Source organism: Salmo salar, chromosome ssa03 (genome assembly GCF_905237065.1).
Source record: "Salmo salar chromosome ssa03, Ssal_v3.1, whole genome shotgun sequence".
NCBI lineage: Eukaryota > Metazoa > Chordata > Actinopteri > Salmoniformes > Salmonidae > Salmo > Salmo salar.
Window position 1 is genome coordinate 67,103,747 of NC_059444.1, and position 21,096 is coordinate 67,124,842.

The window sequence follows — 21,096 nt, forward strand, 5'->3', positions numbered from 1 at the left end:
TATCCTGTCTTGTGTCAGTGTATCTCTGTTACAGTGAATGTGTGTGTTTGTGAATGTACCAAACGTGTGATTAAATCCATGTACAGGATGTGGTTAAATATTCTTGTGACTGTACTGTCTGTTTAGGTATTTAATATGTCTGAGTGTTATGTAGGTACCTCAAACTGCTGACAGGGTAGAATGAGTGTTGGCATTGTGCAGGACAGTTTGTTGGTATTGGCACTGAGGAAGTGTAGGGGGAACTGAGGCAAGAGAGACTGAGATGACTTACAAGGAGAAAGTTGGATAGTGCTCTCAGACAAGGAATATTATCAGATTAAACTGTGGAATGCAGACAGAACTATACTCACACACACGTTCTGTATGCACATATGCACACACACACTTTTCAAAGTCTACCTCTCTCCTTGACTGACCCCACTAATTGATACAATTAACCCTATCCTTGAATAAACCTTAACAGCTTGCACATGTATCCTATACACAGACATGCTGTCTCATTGTCAAATCCAAACCGTTGTCTAGCGAGCCCAAACAGCCAAGAACACAATATTCTGGTAAATATTATGAAAACAAGTATTATCATAATTGTTGACAAAGCTGCACAGAGATATTGCTGTAATAAAGACTTTTTCCTCCTTGATTTTGTATAATTCACAAAGGGCGTATACAAGATAATGTAGAGCAATTCATTTCAAAGGGAATGGCAGACAAAACACAATGAATTAATTCAGGAAATAATGTATAATTGGTGTTTAAGTAATAACCTGTTGAGCGGTGGAGAGAGAGATGTTTGGATTTGGCAATGTTCAGCTAGCTGCCTGTTCCTCCTTCCCACTGGCAGTAAGACGAGATGTGTTTGTTGCTGAGATGTGGGACTCAATAAACATACTTTATTGGCTAAGCAAGAGGAGAAATAGCAAACACCAAAATAACAACTCTGGCATAACAAGTATCTGTCATGAATGCATATTCTACAAGAGCCAGCTGAAATGTTAAACCTGAAGAGCATATACTTTACAGTTCTGATGAATTGAGAGGTAACTTACCTAACTTTCACTACACCCTGCACAAGGCCCACGCAGGCTTGTCACAGGCCAGCTAGGGACAGGGATAGTAGTGGGACCATTGTTGGCTCATAGGGAGACGGTCTTGAGTAATGTCCGCATACGTCCAGTCTCGTAAAATCACCCACAGGCCGACGTATTGGTGGAGCTACGCATGATATCACACTGTTGTTTACTGTTTGTATTTCCTCATTTTATTGAGTCATTTTCTAAATGTGTCTGCAGCTAAATGTGTCTACTGTCCTCTAATAATTTGAGACAGTGAATCATAGCAACGACTATTACAAAAATATGTTGGAAAAATATCTGGAAAAACACAAATGTTGGCCAAGATAGGCTTTACTATAGAAGCTTGGTCATGGGTTTGGGTTTGAGTGAATGTTAGCCCAGTGTTTTTGTGGGTTCTGTTCTCCCACTAGCCAGAAAACCAGCCGATAGAGCCCCAATGTAGACCTATACCTGTTCGACAGCTTCAAATAGAGAGAGAAGACTGTCTTGAGTGTGAATGTTTAGGGACCTGATGTTTTGGGTTACGGTAATCGAATTTCCACATTGAGCGTGTGGCATTGTCAAGAAAACAATTTCTCTCTCCCTCCTCCTATGCTGTCACTGGGTCTTGGTCCAGACGCTGGCTTTAGAGCCAGACACACAGCGTGCATCTGGCACAGTTTGCTTGTGGCTTTTTTTAGGAATGATATCCAGAACATTTCTCTTGAGGTAAATATTTAGATTGTAAAAAGACAGAGGGTGATAGGTGAAAACAGGACAGCAGTTACGTAACAGAGAGTAAGAGAGTAAGAGAGGGAGAGGGAGAGAGAGTAGAGAAAAGACAAGAGGAGAGAGAGGGGGAAATATACAGGTAGTTTAGAGTAAAGAAAGACAAAGGGGAAAAAAGAGAGAGATGGTGAAAAAGCATGGACACCGCTGTCAATATTTCCACGCTCTCACTTTCTCAGTTTCTTTCCGTTTCCTGCCTACTCTCTCTTTCTGCCTCTGTCTTTCTGTCTCTCCCCTAGATTTTTTGAAAAAAATATCTAAATCAAACAAGACTATCTTGGCATTGTAATGATCTGGCCGTGTTCCAAAGCTCTTAAATCAATATAAATATCAGTGAAAGCAAGACAAAAATAACATAAATACACACATATGCTCCCTCTCATGTTTGTCTTGTTGCATTCCTCTCTCTCTTATGATCCCTCTCCCTTTTCTTTCAGCCTCTCTCCTTCCTGTTGATGTTTGTAGATGGAAATAGGATCTTTAATATTGCCATTAGATATTCAACTTCAGCACGACCGCTCATGCCCAGTGTTGTAACCCTAATATGACCACATCACTAACCCTGTATGAACCAGAGTGCCAAACGTCTGTTTGACAACCTGTGCCTACGCCCCTACCTTCATTTTGATTGTGCCTTCTGAAATTATTCATACCCCTTGACTTATTCTACATTTTGTTGTGTTACAGCCTGAATTCAACATGGATTAAATAGATGTTTTCTCTCTCGCCGATCTACACACAATAGCTCACACTGACAAAGTGAAAATGTTTTTAGACATTTTTGCAAATTTGTTGAAATTAAAATACAGAAATATTCCATTTATATAAGTATTCAATACTTTTTAGAAGCACCTTTGGCAGCGATTACAGCTGTGAGTCTTTCTGGGTACGTCTCTATTAAGGGTGTTTCACACTTGGTCCCTTTCAGCCAATTTTTGTGAACTTAGTGCAGTTTGCTTAACTTTGTGTGCAGTGCAAACACTCCAATAGAACTCAGACCACTCAAATGAGCCCCTGAAGAGAACCGAACTGAGACCACCTCGAGATGTGGTCTGAGATCGGTTCGCTTGAATTTCGTGGTCCGGTTTCCTTTTTTAGGGAAATGTGAACACAAAGCTCCACAGGTTCGCTTGTAATTATTCCATCACCACACACTAACCTACCCTGCCATAGCCATCCACTCACATTGGTGCCACAAAATAAAGAAAATAATGATGAGCATGTTCGCGGAAAAAACGTGCTGTTTTTGGATATTGCTTAGCGATTGTCAAGGATGCGCAGACATTCCAAAATATGTGTGGAGTTTTTAGTTCAGATTATTTGTTTTGAATATGTGATCTGTAGGTTAAGAGAGCTTCATAAACTGTTTGTTCGATTGTGGGGTTTGAATAGTGTGAGAAGACAAAAACATACTTGGTAAGAATCACAACATAGGGTACAAAATCTATTCTAGCTCTTAAAGGGGCAGTAGCCTACATTGGGTGTACATTTTCCAATTATAGCATTATTTGATCTGCATTTATTATTCTGTTATTTATTCTGTTACAAATAATATTTGCATATTAATAGTATCTTCTGATTACACTTATTATGTCTCACCTTTTAACTAAATGCAATCTATTAGCTTCCAAAATGAAAGTAGGTATATGGTAGAGTATATCTAGCTGTCCAATAACACATTCTGATGGAATGGCTTATCCTACACAGTGCATTGAGGGAATGTTGGAAAAAGATCTTGGTTCCTTTCTAAACATAGCAATGAGAATGTAAAGAGGATTTGGACCACAAAATAGGTGAAGTGAACTGGCAAAATAGTTCAAATCAAATTGGTCACATACACATGGTTAGACATTTACATTTTAGTCATTTAGCAAACGCTCTTATCCAGAGCGACTTACAGTAGTGAATGCATACATTTCATTTCATGCATTTTTTTGGGGTACTGGTCCCCTGTGGGAATCGAACCCACAACCCTGGCGTTGCACACACCATGCTGGCGTTGCAAACACCACACTCTACCAACTGAGCTACAGGGAAGATGTTAATGCAAGTGTAGCAAAATGCTTGTGCTTCTAGTTCCGACAGTGCAGTAATATCTTACAAGTAATCTAACAATTCCCCAACAATTACCTAATACACACAAATCTAAAAGGATGAAATAAGAATATGTAAATATAAATATATGGATGAGCGATGCCGAGCGGCATTGGCAAGATGCAATAGATGATATAAGATACAGTATATACATATCAGATGAGTAATGTAAGATATGTAAACATTATTAAAGTGGCATTGTTTAAAGTGACTAGTGAGTCTTTATGTAGGCAGCAGCCTCTCTGAGTTAGTGATTGCTGTTTAGCAGTTTGATGGCCTTGAGATAGAAGCTGTTGTTCAGTCTCTCGGTCCCAGCTTTGATGCACCTGTACTGACCTCGCCTTCTGGATGGTAGCGGGGTGAACAGGCAGTTGAGTCTTCATTCAAAGGCAAGGGCAGTGTGAATACAATGAGAACTGAGATCTAGCTCTTTTTTTTACCCCAGAGTTCACTTTAAAAGGACTGAGATAGGTTATTTTAAAGGGGACTATATGTGAAAACCCTAATAAGTGATTTCCACACCTGGATTGTGCAACGTTTGCCCAATATTCTTTTCAAAATGTTTCAAGGTCTGTCAAATTGGTTGTTCATCATTGCTAGACAACCATTTCCAGGTCTTGCCATAGATTTTCAAGTAGATTTAAGTCAAAACTGGAACATTCACTGTCTTCTTGGTAAGCAACTCCAGTGTAGATTTGGCTTGTTTTAGGTTATTGTCTTTCTGAAAGGTGAATTGTTGGAAAGCAGACTGAACCAGGTTTTCTTCTTGGAATTTGCCTGTGCTTAGCTCCGTTCTGTTTCTTTTTTATTCTGAAAAACTCCCCAGTCCTGAACGATTAGAAGCATACCCATAACATGATGCAGCCACCACTATGCTTGAAAATATGGAGAGTGATACTCAGTAATGTGCCACATTGTGTTGCAAACAGGATGCATGTTTTGGAATATTTGTGTTCTGTACAGGCTTCCTTCTTTTCACTTTGTCAATTAGGTTAGTATTGTGGAGTAACGACAATGTTGTTGATCTATCCTCAGTTTTCTCCTAACTCTGTAACTGTTTTAAAGTTACCATAGGCTTCATGGTGAAATCCCTGAGCGGTTTCCTTCCTCTCCACCAACTGAGTTAGGAAGGATGCCGTATCTTTGTAGTGACTGGGTGTATGGATACACCATCCAAAGTGTAATTAATAACTTCACCATGCTCAAAGGGATATTCACAAATATGTGCCCTTCTTTGTGAGGCATTGGAAAAAAACGTCCCTGGTCTTTGTGGTTGAACCGGTGTTTGAAATTCACTGCTCGACTGAGGGACCTTACAGATAATTGTATGTGTGAGATGAAGAAATGAGGTAGTCATTTAAAAATCATGTTAAACACTATTATTGCACACAGAGTGAGTCCATACAACTTATTACATGACTTGTTAAGCACATTTTATTCCTGAACTTATTTAGGCTTAGTTATTGACTCAAGACATTTCAGCTTTTCATTTTTTATTGATTTGTAAAATGTTTCTAAAAACATAATTCCACTTTGACATCATGGGTATGGTGTGTAGGCCATTGACAAAAAAATCTACATTTGATACATTTTAAATTCAGGCTGTAACACAATCACATGTGGGAAAAGTCAAGGGGTGTGAATACTTTCTGAAGGCACTGTATCCATCTGGCTCTTCATCTTCTGTTTGTTTGCCTCTGGGCAGATCTGGTTTCACTGAGTTATTCCTAGAACATTCCAATTTAAGTGAGGTTACATAAGGAAACCTTAAGTGAGATTGCATAAGGGATGTGTATTCTCATCTGAGCTGAAATCTAAAGAGGTTATTACATACAACCAACTGTAGAACTATACTCAAATAGCCCTAGATATATGATTAGTATAATAAATGCATCACCCCACTATGCAGTTAAGAACACTGTTTTGGCAGTCAAAAACATGAAAGGACAAGGACTGGCACTACAGTGAAAATTCTACATGACACTTTCGTGAAGTGTTGATGATAAATAGTGGAGTCAGTCCGTGTGGAGTTTGTATGTTACTTGCTCTTTTCATACCCTGCTGTCATGTTAGTAAACAGCAGTAAATATTGTCAGGTAGCGGTGATAGAGCAGGTAACTCCGCTACTGGCCTTCCTCTCTATTCCTCTCCTCCATCCCTCTCTTGTTCTCTGTTTACACCCTGTCTGTTTTCCTTCATTCCACTCCACCTTTCCATAATCTGTTTTTCAGCGAACGTGTGAGTATGTTTACAGAAGAGAGAGGGAGAGAGTGAGTTAAGTGTGGTCTGATTGAGGAGGTGGAATGGGCTGATAGTAAGAAGAAGGGAGGAGAAAGAGAGAGGGAGGGCTGAGAAAGAGGGAGTAGGGGGAAACAGACGGGTGGGGGAGAAGAGGTATAAAAGCCTTGCTATACAGAATAAAGAAACATCCCCAGAGAGAAAGAGAGAGAGGGAGATTGTGAAAGAGACTTTACCAAGAGAGTTGACACCATAACTATCTTCTTAGGGTAAGTACAACTATCTCATAGGTTTATAGCTACATAACAATATACTATCCACAATATATTAAAAATAAGATATACATTTGATATTGGTAACTTTGACATAACTCCAATAGAAATCCCATAAAGGAGGTTAATGTTTAGGTGTAAATATCGGCTGTCACTTTTTGCAGCCTAAAATTAAGTGTAACTGTAAATAACAAAACATACAGACTTTGATCCATTAAAATAGTGATACAGTGAGATGCATGGGTACAGCCTTCAGTTTGTTTGATGTGCTACTGAGTGCTGAGTGAATAGGGGTCATTAGCCTGGTGGTGCAGTTCTGTGGGTTAGTAGCATCCTGCATGGTAAAGGTTTTTTTCCAGTGAGGTGAGGGTGAGCACATTCTGGCCTGGGGGGGGGGGTCTCAGGGCCTGCTGTGTGCCAGGCTGCAGACGCGCATAAAAGGCTGCAGACGATGCTGTCAGCACCTCACTAACACACACACACACTCATTGATATCCTCGTAACCCTTTTTCCTGTAAGGTCTGTGAGCTCCTTCCCTGTGGGCCAGCTGTGCCCCATGCCTTTGGGGTGACGTGTGCCATTGGGTATGTAAAGGAGGGGCGTTGTACCAGGTTGTCATCCAAACCCTACAAACACAGGAGGCGGCAGAGAGGGTCTGCCATGGGGCACATGGATGTGGGTGAATGTGGGGGGTTTTGTTAGGAAGGTTGGGGTCTTGTTGACTATTTGTACAGGTGTACGCCTTGGTCCACTTCTACCACCTGGCAAGGTCACTGTGTGTGTGTGTGTGTGTGTGTGTGTGTGTGTGTGTGTGTGTGTGTGTGTGTGTGTGTGTGTGTGTGTGTGTGTGTGTGTGTGTGTGTGTGTGTGTGTGTGAATAGTAAACTAACAAACATTTGACCAACTGGAGACATTTTGTTGGTCCCCACACAGTCAAATGCTATTTCTAGGGGGTTTAGGGTTAAGGTTAAAATTGGTGTTAGATTTAGAATTAGGTTTAGGGTTAGGGTTAGGAGCTAGGCTTAGTTTTAGGGTTAGGAGCTAAGGTAAGTTTAGGGTTAAGGTTAGGTTTTTTGGTTAAGGTTAGGTGTGTGTGTGTGTCACTGCTCCATTGCTGCCAGCACTATGACTGTTTTTCTCCCTCCCCCATCATTCAGCAATGGCACTGACTAGTGACTACAGTATACCCATATACAGTGCCGTGAAAAAGTATTTTCCCCCTTTCTGATTTTCTCTATTTTTGCATATTTTTGATACTGAATGTTATCAGATCTTCAACCAAAACCTAATATTAGATAAAGAGAACCTGAGTTTACAAATACCAGTTTATACCAATTTAATGGAAGTATATATGGAGATAGTTTAGTGCCTAAAATAATGGGATAAATAAAAAATGGTTTCCTGATCTTTTTCATGTCTCTCTATAGGACAGACACTTCAGAACAAACTTCCTTTAGATTTTTTTGGGGGGACTATATGTTGTTCCATGTAGTGAATCTGTTATTCAATGTGTTTCTATTGGCTAATAGCAGTAATGATGTCACGCCCTGACCTTATAGATCCTTATTATTCTCTATGGTTGGTTAGATCAGGGTGTGACACGGGTGGGAAATTCTATGTTTTCTGTTTCTTTGTTTTTGGGCCAGTGTGGTTCCCAATCAGAGGCAGCTGTCTATCGTTGTCTCTGATTAGGAGTCATACTTAGGCAGCCTGTTTTCCACCTGAGTTTGTGGGATCTTGTTTTCTGTTTAGTGTCTGTACCTGACAGAACTGTTCGCTTTCGTTTTGTTGCTGTAGTTATTTTGTTTTAGTGTTTCTTGAATAAACGAATCATGAACACTTACCACGCTGCGCCTTGGTCCACTTCTACCACCAACGAGAGCTGTTACAAATGACACATTCAATGTTTCATCCAATAATTTTATATATTTCTTTGATACCTTAAGGGGTCTTAAAATTCAAAATCAAATAGCTAAATAATCCTTGCTATGGTCATCTTAAAACAATTCATAAGTTAGCTCCCCCCGGCTTAGACAGGGCTTAGACTCTAATAAAATGGTTTTCAAGCATGAACTGCTCGTTTCAAGTCCTCGTTTCAGATCTTCAACAGACAGAACCCATCCAAAACGTTGACTGAGGTTTGCCAAAAAACACCTGGAAGCACCTGGATGATCATCAAGAATCTTGGAAGAATGTTCTATGGACAGATGAGTCAAAAGTATAACTTTTTGGACGACATGGGTGCCATTATGCCTGGTGAAAACCAAACACTGCATTCCACAGTAAGAACCTCATACCAACGGTCAAGCATGGTGGTGGTAGTGTGATGGTTCAGGGATGCTTTGCTGCCTCAGGACCTGGACGACTTGCCTTAATAGAAGGAACTATGAATTCTGCTCTGTATCAGAGAATTCTACAGGAGAATGTCAGGCCATCCATCTGTGAACTGAAGCTGAAGCACAATTGTGTCATGCAGCAAGACAATGATCCAAAACACACAATCAAGTCTACATGAAAATGGCTAAAAAGCAACACATTTGAAGTTTTGGAATGGCCTAGTCAAAGTCCAGACCTAATTCCAATTGAGCTGTTGTGGCAGGACTTAAAACGAGCAGTTTATGCTTGAAAAAATAAAAATAAATAAAAAAACCCACAAATGTTGCTGAGTTAAAGCAGTTCTGCATGGAAGAGTGGCCCAAAATTCCTCCACGGCGATGTGAGAGACTGATCAACAACTACAGGAAGCATTTGGTTGGAGTCATTGCAGCTCAGTGGCACAACCAGTTGTTGAGTGTATGGGGGCAATTACTTTTTCACACAGGGGCATTGGGTGTTGCATAACTTTATTTATGAAATAAATAAATTATGTAATTGTTTTGTATTTGTTCACTCAGGTTCCCTTTATCTAATATTAGGTTTTGGTTGAAGATCTGATAACATTCAGTATCAGAAATATTCCAAAGTAGAGAAAATAGAAAGGGGGTAAATACTTTTTCACAGCACTGTATGCCCATAGAAACGCTGTCTGTACTTTCCTGTCTGTACATCATGAGGGACCCTAAAATCCAGTCATACAAAAATAACATTGGTTTGGGGAATTTGTTTGTTTGCCCTCTACTCTGGAAATACATCAATGTATAGGCCTAGATATTATTATTTTTGTTGACATTGAGAAATAGTGTGTAGTCTGGATTTATGGCTGCGTTAACATGTACATGAACCCACATACAGACCCATGTAGAATCTTTACCACCAGTTCACTTGTTTTATAGCTGTCACAGTCCCTAACGTACAGTAACGTCATGCGCTCCCTCCACGCCTTATTTCTCTCATGGTGGTGGTGGTATTATGACACATTTTAACATCAGTCTTTCCTCCAGCAGACCAAGAGACCAACAGACAGCCAGAGTGAGGATGAGGACTCTCCTCCAGTGTGTGGCCCTGTGTGTCACCATCTCTCTCTGCGTCTGCTACGGTACATTTCTACAAATCAACACTACGTCAATTCAGAATCTTTTTAGTAAACCTGGTGATCTACAGTGATAAGTCACTAATAACTTTCCCCTTCTTTTCCACAGATTCTCAAGAAAGCACAGAATCCTTTGAAGGTGATTGACCTTCAGATTCTTATGGCAGTAAAACATTCCCACACATTTGATGTATTATAAAAACACTATATTTGTCAATTTTTTTGAATTCCAGACCAACTAGGCCATTCAGTGAATTCAATAAGATTTTGTCACTGAAATCTGTATGCCCGCCCCTGTTGAGATGGGGGTAATTTCTTCTAATAAAATGGTTTTATTTAATTCCATTACATTCCAGATGTGTTTGTCAGTCCATACCGAGCCAACTCATTCATCAACCCACAGAGTCCACAGAGGGGAAGTGCCTACAACACTCCATCAAGAGGCAGCACTTACAGGAGGTACCACACACACAATCACTGGCCTACACACAATATCCCATAATATCAAAGAAGAAATGTCTTGAATCAATAACTATTCAACCCCTTGTTATGTTAAGCCTAAAGAAGTTTAGGAGTAAAAATGTGCTAAAAAAGCCACATAATAAGTTTCATGGACTCACTCTGTGTACAATAATAGGTTTTAACATGATTTTTGAATGACTACCTCATCTCCTTACCTCACACATACAATTATCTGTAAGGTCCCTCAGTCGAGTAGGGAATTTCAAACACAGATTCAACCACAAAATCAGGGAGGTTTTCCAATGCCTCACAAAGAAGGGCACATTCAATATCCCTTTGAGCATGGTGAAGTTATTAATTACACTTTGGATGGTATATCAATACACCCAGTCACCACAAAAGATACAGTCGTCCTTCCTAACTCAGTTGCCAGACAGGAATGAAACTGCTCAGGGATTTCACCATTAGGCCAATGGTAACTTTAAAACAGTTACAGAGTTTAATGGCTGTGATAGGAGTAACTGAGGATGGATCAACAACATTGTAGTTACTCCACAATACTAACCTAATTCACAAAGCGAAAAGAAGGAAGCCTGTACAGAACACAAATATTCCAAAACATGCATCCTGTTTGCAAGGCACTAAAGTAATACTGCAAAACAAAGCAATTAACTGTTTGTCCTGAATACATTGTGTTATTTTTGGGGCAAATCCAATACAACACATTACTGAGTACCACTCTCTGTATTTTCAAGTACAGTGGTGGCTGCATCATGTTATGGGTATGCATGTAATCGTTAAGGACTGGGGAGTTTTTCAGGATAAAACATTTACGGAATGAGCTAAGCACAGGAAAATAAATTCTAGAGGAAAACCTGGTTCAGTCTGCTTTCCACTGTGTCAGACTGGGTGTGCAACTGGTCAACTGGAGTCAGGTGCAGGAGTGCAGAGATGAGTGAACAGGCACACTTTAATTGGCAGAAGCAAATCAATCGGACGCAACAGCGTCACAACACTCCAGCCAAAGGCAAAAGCGAATAGCGCACTAGTCACACAAATAATGTACAACAATACAATACCATGGGTTCAAAACAATACCCGGAAAAAAACAGCCTGCCGCGTCACACAATAAATGTAACGAACAATTACACATACAGACATGGGGGGGAACAGAGGATAATATACACGTAGAGTGATGAGGGGATGTAAACCAGGTGTGCGGAAAAACAAGACAAAACAAATGGAAAATGAAAGGTTGAGCGGCGATGGCAAGAAAACCGGTGACGTCGACCGCCGCCCGAACAAGGAGAGGAGCCGACTTCAGCGGGAGTCGTGACACACTGAGAGATTAATTCACCTTTCAGCAGGACAATAACCTAAAACACAAGGCCAAATCTACACTGGAGTTGCTTACCAAGAAGACAGTGAATGTTCCTGAGTGACCGAGTTACAGTTTTGACTTAAATCTGCTTGAAAAACTATGGCCAAACTTGAAAATGGTTGTCTAGCAATGATCAATAACTCTTTTGACAGAGCTTAAAGAATTTTTAAAAGAATAATGGGCAAATATTGTATAAGCCAGGTGTGCAAAGCTCTTAGAGACTTACTCAGAAAGACTCACGGCTGTAATCGCTGCCAAAGCTGATTCAAACATGTATTGGCTCAAGGGTGTGAATGCTTATGTAAATGATATTTTTGTATTTACATTTCAATACATTTGCTAACATTTCTAAAAACACGTTTTTTAAAAAAAAATATCAATTTAAACCATTTAGAATTCTGGCTGTAACACAACAAAATGTGTCAAAAGTCAAGGAATATGAATACTTTCTGAAGGCACTGTAGGCCTCTGTGTTATTTGTTTATCTGTGTTTCATAATGGTTGACTGTGATTGTAGTTGACTTGTGTTTGTGTTTCAGAACAATGAAGTCTCCAGCGGAAAGGCGCACAGAGACATGTGAAGACTACTCTCCCTGTCGCTTCTTTGCCCATCGCTATGGTTACCAGCTGGCCTATCAGAGATATTTTGGAGCTAGGAATCCAGGCCCAACCCGTGGATTCTGAGTCCCTGTCCATCTTATCATAGCAATTATTCCTGCTATTGATTTACTGTACGCTCATTCAACACACTCTGACATTACATAACAGGATATTGGTTCGGTGATGTAACAGTAAAAGAGATATGACAAATATATGAAAAGATATCAGTAAAATCAATTACGTATATAGTGATCCAATAATCTTGCGCATTTATATAATTCAAGCGCCATTTATTGTATAACTTTATAGCCTACTCACAATCACCACACCTTCAAAGAATAACTGCTTTCAGAAATCTGTGCTTGTGAAGATTAGCTTCACACTCACCTCCATTGTTCCCTTTTTCCATCCACACTAAGACAACAGTCTCTGTCTAACCCATATGTATTTATATGTATTAAAACGTTTTTGAAGAGTTTGTTACATTCATTGTCTAAATCCTATGGTGTCACGATATTCCTCAGAGGGGCTTAGTAACCTTACTTGTGGGCTACAGAATTCCACCTCATTTGGTTCCACGTGTTGCCAAATTTCAGCTGAATATGATTTTGAATGTGGGAGCAGATGTGTGAACGCTAATATCTGTCCCAGTTTGACCAGTGTGGTAGCAACAAATCAGAAAAATGTAGTGTGGAAACAAGAAAAGCCAAGGGAAGCTACATTTTTGCACCAGCATGACAAAGTTTGCACCTGTTTTTAAACTGTAAGTGTAAATTATGTTCAAAGTCAGTTACTATTTGTTTGATTATCCAATAGTTTGTATGGCCTTATCTTCCACTTTTGGAATGTAAATGTATATATTTTTGGTAATTTTTTCCCTAACTTTTGTAAATGGGAGCATCAATGGTATCAATAGAAAATATTCATTTCCAGGTCACATACAACAATAAGTAGTCAGCTGGTCACTGTTTTTGTAGACAAGATGCAGCTCCTTACTGTACCATAAGAACCAGAGGTCATCTGAACACAGTGAATGTCAGTCTCTAGAAGACAAGAGAGACACAAGCAGGACACTGGATCTGGTCATGGCACACCCACGAACAGTGGTGTAAAGTACTTAAGTAAAAATATATTCAAGTACTACTTAAGTCGTTTTTTGGGGTATCTGTACTTTACTTTACTATTTATATTTTTGACAACATTTACTTCACTACATTCCTAAAGAAAATATTGTACTTTTTACTCCATGCATTTTCCCTGACAACCCAAAGTCCTCCCTACATTTTGAATGCTTAGCAGAACAGGAAAATTGTGAAATTCACGCACTTATCAAAAGAACACATGGCCATCCCTACTGCCTATGGTCTGGCGGACTCTCTAAACACAAATGCATCTTTTGTAAATAATGTCTGAGATTTGGAGTATGCCCCTGACTATCTGTATATAATGTCTGAGATTTGGAGTGTGCCCCTGACTATCTGTATATAATGTCTGAGATTTGGAGTGTGCCCCTGACTATCTGTATATAATGTCTGAGATTTGGAGTGTGCCCCTGACTATCTGTATATAATGTCTGAGATTTGGAGTGTGCCCCTGACTATCTGTATATAATGTCTGAGATTTGGAGTGTGCCCCTGACTATCGTACATTTTAAAAACAAGAACATGGTGCTGTCCGCTTTGCTTATTATAAGGAATTTGAAATTATTTATACTTTTACTTTTGAAACTTAAGTATATTTTAGCAATTCAATTTACTTTTGATACTTAAGTACATTTAAAACCAAATACTTTTAGACTTTTACTCAAGTAGTATTTTACTGGGTGACTTTCACTTTTACTTGAGTAACTTTATATTAAGGTATCTATACTTTTACTCAAGTGTGACAATTGGGTACTTTTCCCACCACTGCCCACGAAAGGGCAATCACATTGATGTTTTTTTGTGATTCCGCAGAACCAAAATGTTCATAATTAAGCCTTTGCTAGGATAGATTTCTGAACTTTGTCCCTACATGGAGGAACGACATCAGCACTGACCCAGATGCTGAAATTACACCCCACATTGTCAAGGCCACTTCAGCGGCCCAGAAGTCCGACTTGGAAAGAAACTGAGAGAGCAAAATATAAAGGGACATTTCCCTTAAGGGTGAGGTCTTTACATAAGGTCTTTGCACACCCCTTAAGGGTGAGGTCTCTACATTCTGCAATGCTGTCAAGCAATAATGTGCTACTTAAGAAGTTGAACATGAGTGGGGAAAAGGCAACAAGTAATAAAATAGAATGGAGCAGAATAGAATAGAATGGAGCAGAATAGAATGGAATGAAGCAGAATAGAAAAGAATGGAGCAGAATAGAATAGAATTTTGTTCAACTTCAGTAGTTGAACAATTTATGTGTTTTAGTTTTTATATGCCTATCAATGCTCCATACAGGCACTGGATATACCATACCATGTGTATTACTGGAGAATGAATGTACAATCAACTATCAATCTAAAAATTGCTTTCAGTTTCCTCATATAGGAAATCACTGTAGTTTGTTATAAAAAAGCAAAACCTCTGATCAAAAGTCTGTCACATAATGACGGATGGAGGTTTCTCTTCTTGTTCAATTAGTATCATATGGTTTTATCAACCAGTAGTTCGTGGTTTGAATAGGATGTCGTGTGGGCATGCTGTAAAACTCGGACCTCTTGAGGTTGTCTGGTGGTACTGCACATTTAAAGGAGTGTTGTCTTTATACAGTGGGGTATGAAATTATTGACACCCTTGATAAAGATGAGCAAAAATGACTGTGTAAAATAAATAATTCAAATACTTTACTATATTGTATGCAAAAAAAAAATGGGGACATTTTCATTCTCTATTTTCATGTCATCCAACAAATGTAAACGCCTGGAGTTTGCTAAACAGCATTGGCACTTGTATTGGAATCAGTGCTATGGTCAGATGACATGAAAATAGAGCTCTTTGGCCACGTACACTAGTGGTGGGTTTGGCATCGAATTGAGAATGCATAAGCAGAAAAGAACCCCATACCAACTGTAAAATATGGTGGTGGATCTTGAATTTTATGGGGCTATTTTGCTTCCACTGGTCCTGGGGCCCTTGCTGAGGTCAACGTCATCATGAACTTTACCCAGTACACAGACATTTTAGCCAAAAACTGGATGCCTCTGCCAGGAGGTTGAAACTTGGCAGCAAGTGGATCTTCCAGCAAGACAATAACCCCAAGCACACGTCAACATCCACAAAGAAATGGTTAATTGGCTACAAAATCAACATTTTGGAATGGCAATCTCAGTCTCTAGACTTGAAATCCTTCGAAAACCTGTGGTTTGAATAGAAGAGGGCAATCTATAAGCACAGATGAAGGATATCAAGGATCTGGAAGGATTATGTATGGAGGAATGGTCTCCCAATATGAGATCCCTCCCAATATGTTTTCCAACTCATAAAAGAAAATGCCTCATTGCTATTATCCTAGCAAGGTGGGGTAATGAAAGGTACTGAAAACAGGGCTGTCAATAGTTTGACCCCTTCATTTTTGAGAAAAAAAGTATTACTTGTTAAAAAATATATATTTCTCTGAAGAATTGTATTAGCAGTGGTGTAAAGTACTTAAGTAAAAATACTTTAAAGTACTACTTAAGTAGTTGTTTTGGGTATCTGTACTTCACTTTACTATTTACATTTTTGACAACTTTTACTACATTCCTAAGGAAAAAAAATGTACTTTTTACTCCATACATTTTCCCTGACACCCTAAAGTACTTGTTACATTTCGAATGCTTAGCAGGACAGGAACATTGTCCAATTCACACACTTATCAAGAGAATCCCCCTGGTCATCCCTACTGCATCTGATCTGGCAGACTCACCAAACACACATGCTATGTTTCTAAATGATGTCTGAGTGTTGGAGTGTGCCCCTAGCTATCCGTAAAAAAAATCTAAATATTGCCGTCTGGTTTGCTTCATAATATAAGGAATGTGAAATTATTCATACTTTTACTTTTGATACTTAAGTATATTTTTGCAATTACATTTACTTTTGATACTTAAGTATATTTAAAACCAAATACTTTTGGACTTTTACTCAAGTAGTATTTTACTGGATAACTTTCACTTTTACTTTAGTCATTTTCTATTAAGATATCTCTACTTGTACTCAAGTATTACAATTAGGTACTTTTCCACCACTGTGTATTAGTATAAAATAATAGCATTTCCACATTTTGGGAGCATACAATTTAACTCAGTAATATAATTATTTATTTCATCTTCATCAAGGGTATACATTTCGGCCCCCACTGTAGATTTGGGAATTATTAGAGACATGTACATGTGTTCTTACAACAGTTAACTATAAAAGGTGTAACACTACTTTTTCATTAAGTTTTTAAAAAACAGTTGTTGTTTTTAAAGCATGACCTCACCAAAAAATATGATGAAGCATAAATGTAGAATGTTTTTTCGAATGTTTAGAATATATGCAACAATTATTTGAGAATTCAGGGTGTGTGTGTGTGTGTATATCTGTTCATGTGCCAGTGTACATTTGCTGTTGCTTGTGGGTGTATGATACATGATTCCTCAACCAATCACAAACTCAAGATATTGTGAGGGTCATAACTATAAACTGAGTGTGTGTTGATGTACTGGTGAGAGAGACAAGCAAGACAGAACAGTCGAAATCTCATACTTGTTGATCGTCCAGATTGTGAACCAACAGCAAAGAGAAAGATGAAGACCTTGGCCATCCTTGTCCTCTGTGCTCAGGCATGTGTGTGCCACTCTATTGGAGGTTAGAGCAGAGATAGAGCGACAGCGTTAGTCAAGGTTTTGCACCTGAGCAAAATGTGCAACTATTTTTAGGATTTCAGCATAAATGGAATAAGGAAAATAATCAAATAAATAATGAAACTTTATATAAATGTTAAAGAATAAATAAAACATGTAAAGAATTTATAATGTTGTAGTTGTGTTTTCAGATCGAGATGATTAGTCATGTACAATACTGTTTCCTCTCTACACAGACTCCTCTACCTCCACTGCCTCAAAGCCTGCTAGTGAGAAAAGAGTGGGTAAGAGACATCAGTAGGATAATTGGTACCAGAATGGCAGTGGTCTGATTGTGTGTACTGTAATGTTGATGACCAGTCGTAGATGCACTGAACATGGTTATTCTAAGTGCAGTGTGATTACACTTGTTTATATTTCTCTCGTTTTAAAAAGGGAATATGTTCTATGACCTTACAGGTGTGTGGATAGATAAGGAGACTTTTAAGTGAAATAGCTGGAGGAGGTTGTGTTTTATGGACATATGAGAAGACAGTGGAGGAAATAGTTAGAACTGATACAACTCCCACTACTGACATTATTGCAGGTTAGATAATAGGCTAACATAGGGCACCTACACTATTATCATTACACGCAGACTATCTAAATAAAAATCCGCAGCACCGTGGCACAGTCAAACCAGAATGAGGAGATAGGAGCAATGAAGCCTATCACGCCTGTTGAATATATGCAAAATATGTTTCCTGCTGTGGAATGTACATTCACTTTTAAGAAATGGCATGTTTGGACTGAGATGGCAGGAGAACACAGATTTCCAATGGCTGGTTCATTCAACAAGACTAGGTTGGATTTAGTCAAGGAGATAATTCAGACAGGAAGAATGGACAAGGAGAAGGGGATGAGGAAGAAGTGCCCTTGTATCAGACACTGTGATGGGGGATGATGGTGCTGGGAGAAAAAGGAGGCACAGTTCCTGTAGGGGGTTTCCCTCGCCACCCCAACTCACTCCACATAAAGGGACAGACTGGAAGACAAGACCCTAGATGGCTGCTCAAGTTGTTTCTACAGGCTCACCCCAACCACAGCCTGCAGCTCCCCCACATTCACATCAGTCACACCTGTGAACCTGGTGCCTGAAGGGTCTGTGCTTTTCACCACTTAACATTATGGTGACCCACAAACATGGACTGGAAAAGGACGTGGACCCGCCAGAGCCCTTTGTGAATGGAACTACACTCAATGCTGGACCTGTGGGCAGTTGGGGCATGTGAGTTTGCAGTGTGCGACAGAAGAGAGCCGGCACTGCCCTTGCAGACTTGTCCCTGATTCAGCTGGAGAGGTACAGTACTGTTCTGTTGTCCCCTGTCTGTCATCTGATAGCCTGGCACACAAGGTTGTTTTTCTACAAGGTGTCGAAAGCGTTCCACAGGGATGCTGGCCCATGTTGACTCCAATGCTTCCCACAGTTGTGTGAAGTTGACTGGATGTAATTTTGGTGGTGGACCATTCTTAATACACACTGGAAACTATTGAGTGTGAAAAACCGAACAGTGTTGCCGTTCTTGACACAAACCGGTGTGCCTGGCACCTACGACCATACCCTGTTCAAAGGCACTTAAATCTTTTGTCTTGCCCATTCACCCTCTGAATGGCACACATACACAATCCATGTCTCAATTGTCTCAAGGCTTAACAATCCCCCTTTAACGTGTCTCTTCCCCTTCATCTACACTGACTGAAGTGGCTTTAATAAGTGACATCAATAAGCGATCATAGCTCTCACCTGGATTCACCCGGTCAGTCTATATCATGGAAAGAGCAGGTGTTCTTAATGTTTTGTACACTCAGCGTATGTGTTTTGCTGTTAATCAATGTTTGTATGGGAACAAGCATCATTTCCACTTCATTTAAGATGAAATGTACTCAAATATTCAGGGAATTTCCTGTTGTTATCATGGAGTGAAATGTTATTTATATAAAATCAAATCAAATCAAATTTATTTATATAGCCCTTCGTACATCAGCTGATATCTCAAAGTGCTGAACAGAAACCCAGCCTAAAACCCCAAACAGCAAGCAATGCATGTGAAAGAAGCACGGTGGCTAGGAAAAACTCCCTAGGAAAAACTCCCTAGAAAGGCCAAAAACCTAGGAAGAAACCTAGAGAGGAACCAGGCTATGAGGGGTGGCCAGTCCTCTTCTGGCTGTGCTGGGTGGAGATTATAACAGAACATGGTCAAGATGTTAAAATGTTCATAAATGACCAGCATGGTCAAATAATAATAATCATAGTAGTTGTCGAGGGTGCAACAAGCACGTCCGGTGAACAGGTCAGGGTTCCATAGCCGCAGGCAGAACAGTTGAAACTGGAGCAGCAGCACGGCCAGGTGGACTGGGGACAGCAAGGAGTCATCATACCAGGTAGTCCTGAGGCATGGTCCTAGGGCTCAGGTCCTCCGAGAGAAAGACAGAAAGAGAGAAAGAGAGAATTATAGAGAGAGCATATTTAAATTCACACAGGAGACCGGATAAGACAAGAGAAATACTCCAGATGTAACAGACTGACCCTAGCCCCCCGACACATAAACTACTGCAGCATAAATACTGGAGGCTGAGACAGGAGGGATCAGAAGACACTGTGGCCCCATCCGATGATACCCCCGGACAGGGCCAAACAGGCAGGATATAACCCCACCCACTTTGCCAAAGCACAGCCCCCACACCACTTGAGGGATGTCTCCAACCACCAACTTACCGTCCTAAGACAAGGCCGAGTATAGCCCACAACGATCTCCGCCATGGCACAACCCAAGGGGGGGCGCCAACCCAGACAGGAAGACCACGTCAGTGACTCAACCCACTCAAGTGACGCACCCCTCCCATGGACGGCATGGAAGAACACCAGTAGGCCAGTGACTCAGCCCATGTAAAAGGGTTAGAGGCAGAGAATCCCAGTGGAAAGAGGGGAACCGGCAAGGCAGAGACAGCAAGCCTATTTCTTCACACTGGATAATATCTAGATTTTCATCTATGTTTTTTTTTCGTCCCCCTTTCATCTTTCACCTCTTCCTCTTATTTTATGGAAACTGCCCAACACCTTCATTCCCAGTCTGAGGGAGGTGTGTGAGCTTAACTACTGGTGTGAGAACATGATGGACACAGCTGGGATCATTGCTGCCTACACCGAATTCTATGGACCAATCCCATACTAGATGTCAACCCACTCCACAAACCAACTTCCCTTCTGCAAGGCTTTTTTGAGAGAAATAGTTGTAATGTTCTGAGGATGAAACATCTTAATAAATCTAAATAAATGAAGTATAGATTGATACGGTGTTAGAGGGAGAGCGAGAGAGAAAGAGAGAAAGAGGATAATGAGAAGTTATCAAGAGAACTATTTGGTAATATTCTGTAGTGTAGTATGGTCCATAAAAATATCTAAACAATGTGTCTTTCATGAAATTATTTCATATTACATAACAATATTCTAACAATGTTATAACATGATACATTGTGCGAGATCTGTCATTTCCTAAAGGGAACAAATGAGAAACAGATTAGGCTACACACTGAAGGAGACCTGAACAAACGACCTCTGTGGTATCAAAGGCTGGTAAAGCCTTTGATACAAAAATAGTGGAGCAACTATAGTGGAGCAAAAAGTTCCATTGGCATGACATTACTGACTTTGTTTACAAATATTGAAAGAGAAAAGTTACATGTACAGATCTTCAGCACCTTCATGAATATAAAACATCTATGACAGCTGAAAACATTTAGACTACATTGCATTTTATATTGCATGAACAAACATATCTATCTACCTGTTCAATTGCGTAAATGATCCCAAGGCTGGGGCATTTAATTTGGTCATTACTGCCAATGTTCGTATTTACAGCTGAAGTCAGAAGTTTACAAACACTTAGGTTGGAGT

The 21,096-nt window shown here is 39.8% G+C and overlaps 2 protein-coding genes across 3 annotated transcripts; both read left to right on the forward strand.

The window, feature by feature from the left end:
- The first annotated feature begins 6,315 nt into the window (after positions 1–6,315).
- Positions 6,316–12,835, forward strand: LOC100136434 (matrix Gla protein). Of its 2 annotated transcripts, none has more exons than XM_014193136.2 (5): positions 6,316–6,445; positions 9,829–9,923; positions 10,027–10,056; positions 10,274–10,376; positions 12,300–12,835. In XM_014193136.2, exons 2-5 carry the CDS (start codon positions 9,863–9,865, stop codon positions 12,442–12,444), a joined length of 339 nt encoding a protein of 112 aa, XP_014048611.1. In that variant the 5' UTR covers positions 6,316–6,445; positions 9,829–9,862; the 3' UTR covers positions 12,445–12,835.
- Positions 12,836–16,524: 3,689 nt separating this feature from the next.
- On the forward strand, positions 16,525–20,374 carry LOC106601174 (osteocalcin-like). The gene is made up of 3 exons (XM_045716061.1): positions 16,525–17,166; positions 17,399–17,459; positions 20,272–20,374. The coding sequence occupies exons 1-3, from the start codon at positions 17,106–17,108 to the stop codon at positions 20,372–20,374; spliced, it is 225 nt and encodes a 74-aa protein (XP_045572017.1). The 5' UTR covers positions 16,525–17,105.
- The last annotated feature ends 722 nt before the right edge of the window (positions 20,375–21,096 follow it).

Coding starts and splice junctions, on each gene's coding strand:
- LOC100136434 (XM_014193136.2), top strand. CDS start 9,863: ATGAGGACTCTCCTCCAGTGTGTGGCCCTGTGTGTCACCATCTCTCTC. Junction 9,924..10,026: donor CTCTCTCTGCGTCTGCTACG/GTACATTTCTAC, acceptor TCTTTTCCACAG/ATTCTCAAGAAAGCACAGAA. Junction 10,377..12,299: donor AGAGGCAGCACTTACAGGAG/GTACCACACACA, acceptor TTTGTGTTTCAG/AACAATGAAGTCTCCAGCGG.
- LOC106601174 (XM_045716061.1), top strand. CDS start 17,106: ATGAAGACCTTGGCCATCCTTGTCCTCTGTGCTCAGGCATGTGTGTGC. Junction 17,167..17,398: donor TGTGTGCCACTCTATTGGAG/GTTAGAGCAGAG, acceptor CTCTCTACACAG/ACTCCTCTACCTCCACTGCC. Junction 17,460..20,271: donor AGAGTGGGTAAGAGACATCA/GTAGGATAATTG, acceptor CTTCATTCCCAG/TCTGAGGGAGGTGTGTGAGC.